General features: G+C 31.1%; 1 protein-coding gene and 1 long non-coding RNA gene across 2 annotated transcripts in view; both read right to left on the bottom strand.

Annotated features, from left to right (window-relative positions):
* Positions 1–539: 539 nt before the first annotated feature.
* The window catches only part of LOC109586005 (deoxynucleoside triphosphate triphosphohydrolase SAMHD1-like), a gene marked incomplete at its 3' end in the record, with an annotated part of 4,558 nt that continues 2,576 nt past the window's right edge, over positions 540–2,521 (bottom strand). The window contains exons 7-13 of the mRNA XM_020002166.1: positions 1,557–1,654; positions 1,443–1,512; positions 1,300–1,391; positions 1,098–1,251; positions 1,012–1,056; positions 689–964; positions 540–644 (exon numbers count right to left, since the gene is read on the bottom strand). Coding sequence (XP_019857725.1) covers positions 540–644; positions 689–964; positions 1,012–1,056; positions 1,098–1,251; positions 1,300–1,391; positions 1,443–1,512; positions 1,557–1,654 — 840 coding nt within the window. The remainder of the gene's footprint in view (positions 645–688; positions 965–1,011; positions 1,057–1,097; positions 1,252–1,299; positions 1,392–1,442; positions 1,513–1,556; positions 1,655–2,521) is intronic.
* On the bottom strand, positions 2,108–2,445 carry LOC109586009 (uncharacterized). Its single transcript, XR_002186773.1, has 3 exons — positions 2,384–2,445; positions 2,224–2,336; positions 2,108–2,164 (listed from the first exon to the last, which is right to left on the bottom strand). It is a non-coding gene; the product is annotated as an uncharacterized LOC109586009 (long non-coding RNA).

The following is a 2,521-nucleotide window of genomic DNA, read 5'->3' as shown; positions in this document are numbered from 1 at the left end:
TCAGTGATATTGTAAGATAATTCATGTAAGATCTTAAGTAAGATCCGGCCTATAAATCTTATCAGTGATATTATAAGATAATTCTTGTAAGATCTTAAGTAAGATCCAGCCTGTAAATCTTATCAGTGATATTATAAGATAATTCTTGCAAGATCTTAAGTAAGATGTGACCTGTAAATTTTATCAGTGATATTGTAAGATAATTCTTGTAAGATCTTAAGTAAGATCCGGCCTATAAATCTTATCAGTGATATTGTAAGATAATTCTTGTAAGATCTTAAGTAAGATCCGGCCTGTAAAGATAAATCTTGTAAGATCTTAAGTAAGATCCAGCCTTTAAATCTGATCAGTGATATTATAAGATAATTCTTGTAAGATCTTAAGTAAGACTATGCCTGTATATGATAGCTAAGATTGATCAGACTAAATCCAAATAAGATCTTATAAGGTTGTTCTTAACTCTTATCTCACCTTATCTCACCTTATCTCATCTGATCAGATTATTCAAGATCTTAGTAAGATTTTTTTCCTGGGTTTACTTCATCCTTATCAAGATGAAACGGATGTGTTGGATACATTTTGCCATAAAAGTAATGAAACTGTATTGGATCATCTTCTCCCATTCCATAGTTAAATTTTGTTTTCTAAAAACAAAGCAATGAGCAGAGAAAAATTATATGCTACTCACGATTGACTTTAAATTGTCTTTAATTTTTTTTCTGGAGATTTCATTCTCAGCTACGCAAATTGCTATAATTTCTTCTTTAGGATTCTGTTGATCAGTGACACGAATTGCTATATCTTCTTCTTTAGGATTCTGTTGATCAGTGACATGAATTGCTATATCTTTTTCTTTAGGATTCTGTTGATCAGCGACACAAATTGCTATATCTTCTTCTTTAGGATTCTGTTGACGTCCAACAAATTTCCATATTTTTCTTTCCTTGATTTTCAGAAAATAATCCTGTGACAAAGATTCATGTAGCTAGCTTGATCCAGTAATTAAGTTACCCTTGCCGTGTCATTAGCTCCATCAACTGCATGCATAGCTATTTGCTAAAGTAGCAGTAAAAATATTTTAGCCATTAAAAACTTACTATTTTTCCATCTCTATTTTCAGTTTTCTTCACTATGAAATCTTCAATTGTATCATCAAGCAATTGAAAGGATTCCTTATCTTCCCAACATTCAAGTAATGGTCTACCATTGACTTGAATATATTTGTTAGCTTCAACTAAAGCAAGTAACATCCTGTTACATAAAAATAATCTTTAAAAGCATTATTGTATTATTGCTAACATCTCCTGTATGACTGCAACTGTCTTGTGCCAGTACACAGTGCGGTGCAGCAGGTTCCTTGTATGAAATAGCTCATAAAGATTGAGTGCATCCTAAAAAACAATAATACAATGTATGAAATGTATTAAAAAGTATACCAATACTTTTTCTCTAGAGCAGATATGATGAAATCCATCATCACATTCCAAAATTTTAGCAGTTTGTGTATACCACCTGTAATTGAATAGTGTCACATCACAAAATTGTGATAACTGTACCTCCAATCAAAATTGTTAGGCAGTCCCACACCACGGGCATCACGGGCAAAGTAGTCCATTTTATCAACATCAATACCAGTGAATCCATTAGCAACAATCTATAGTACATTCAATAACTTATTTCTCAAATTGTAACTGACTTCAAAAAGATAAGACTTCTCTTTATAGCTTTTAGTTCCATCTGGTGTTCTTTTCTTCCAATAATCGTTGAATCTTTTTTCATTATTTAAATTTCGCTGTTCGAAGTCTTCTTTTTCTTCAGACTTCATACCTTTTTCACACTTTTTTTCTTCTTTTTTATATTCCTACCATAATATTAAAATAATTATAAAGGAGCTAGAATTACCTTATAAAATTCAGAAAATGTAATCATATCTTTAACAAGCTCAATGTATTTTCCCCAAATTCCTTCTTTATCGACAGCATCTTTTGGAATGATGATATCTTTATCAACAACAGCCATGATATCATCAATTAGTTGAGCAGATCTGTGTTCATGTGCTGATTTTTCCTATTTACAATCATTAATATAATTGAAAAATGTACTTTTACTTCTTTAAAATGTCTCTTTACTGCAGCATCGTAAAGATGTGAGTAAGGTCCGTGGCCTGTATACATCATTGCCGGATTACATTTAAGTACCTAAATTAACCTATTATTAACTCACCTAGATCATGACACAGAGCAGCAATTTGAATACACTTCTTTTCATTGGGGGTTATAATATTTTGTTGATTTTTGTTTAATGCATCAACTAATTGACTAGCAATATAACATACCCTGTCAGAAAATAACTAAAATTATACTTTATGTAGTATTAACTTTACCCAATTGAGTGTTCAAATCTTGTATGAGTAGCTCCAGGATATACATAACACACACCACCTAAAAAGTGAGATATACATGTATTAATGCTAAGTACATGTCAGTAGTCTACAACAAAATGCTTATATATAAACAGTTAC

Source organism: Amphimedon queenslandica, unplaced genomic scaffold (assembly GCF_000090795.2).
Source record: "Amphimedon queenslandica unplaced genomic scaffold, v1.1 AMPQUscaffold_12968, whole genome shotgun sequence".
Classification (NCBI taxonomy): domain Eukaryota; kingdom Metazoa; phylum Porifera; class Demospongiae; order Haplosclerida; family Niphatidae; genus Amphimedon; species Amphimedon queenslandica.
Note: the sequence above shows the minus strand (reverse complement) of the source record. Positions and strands in the feature narration are given on the sequence as shown.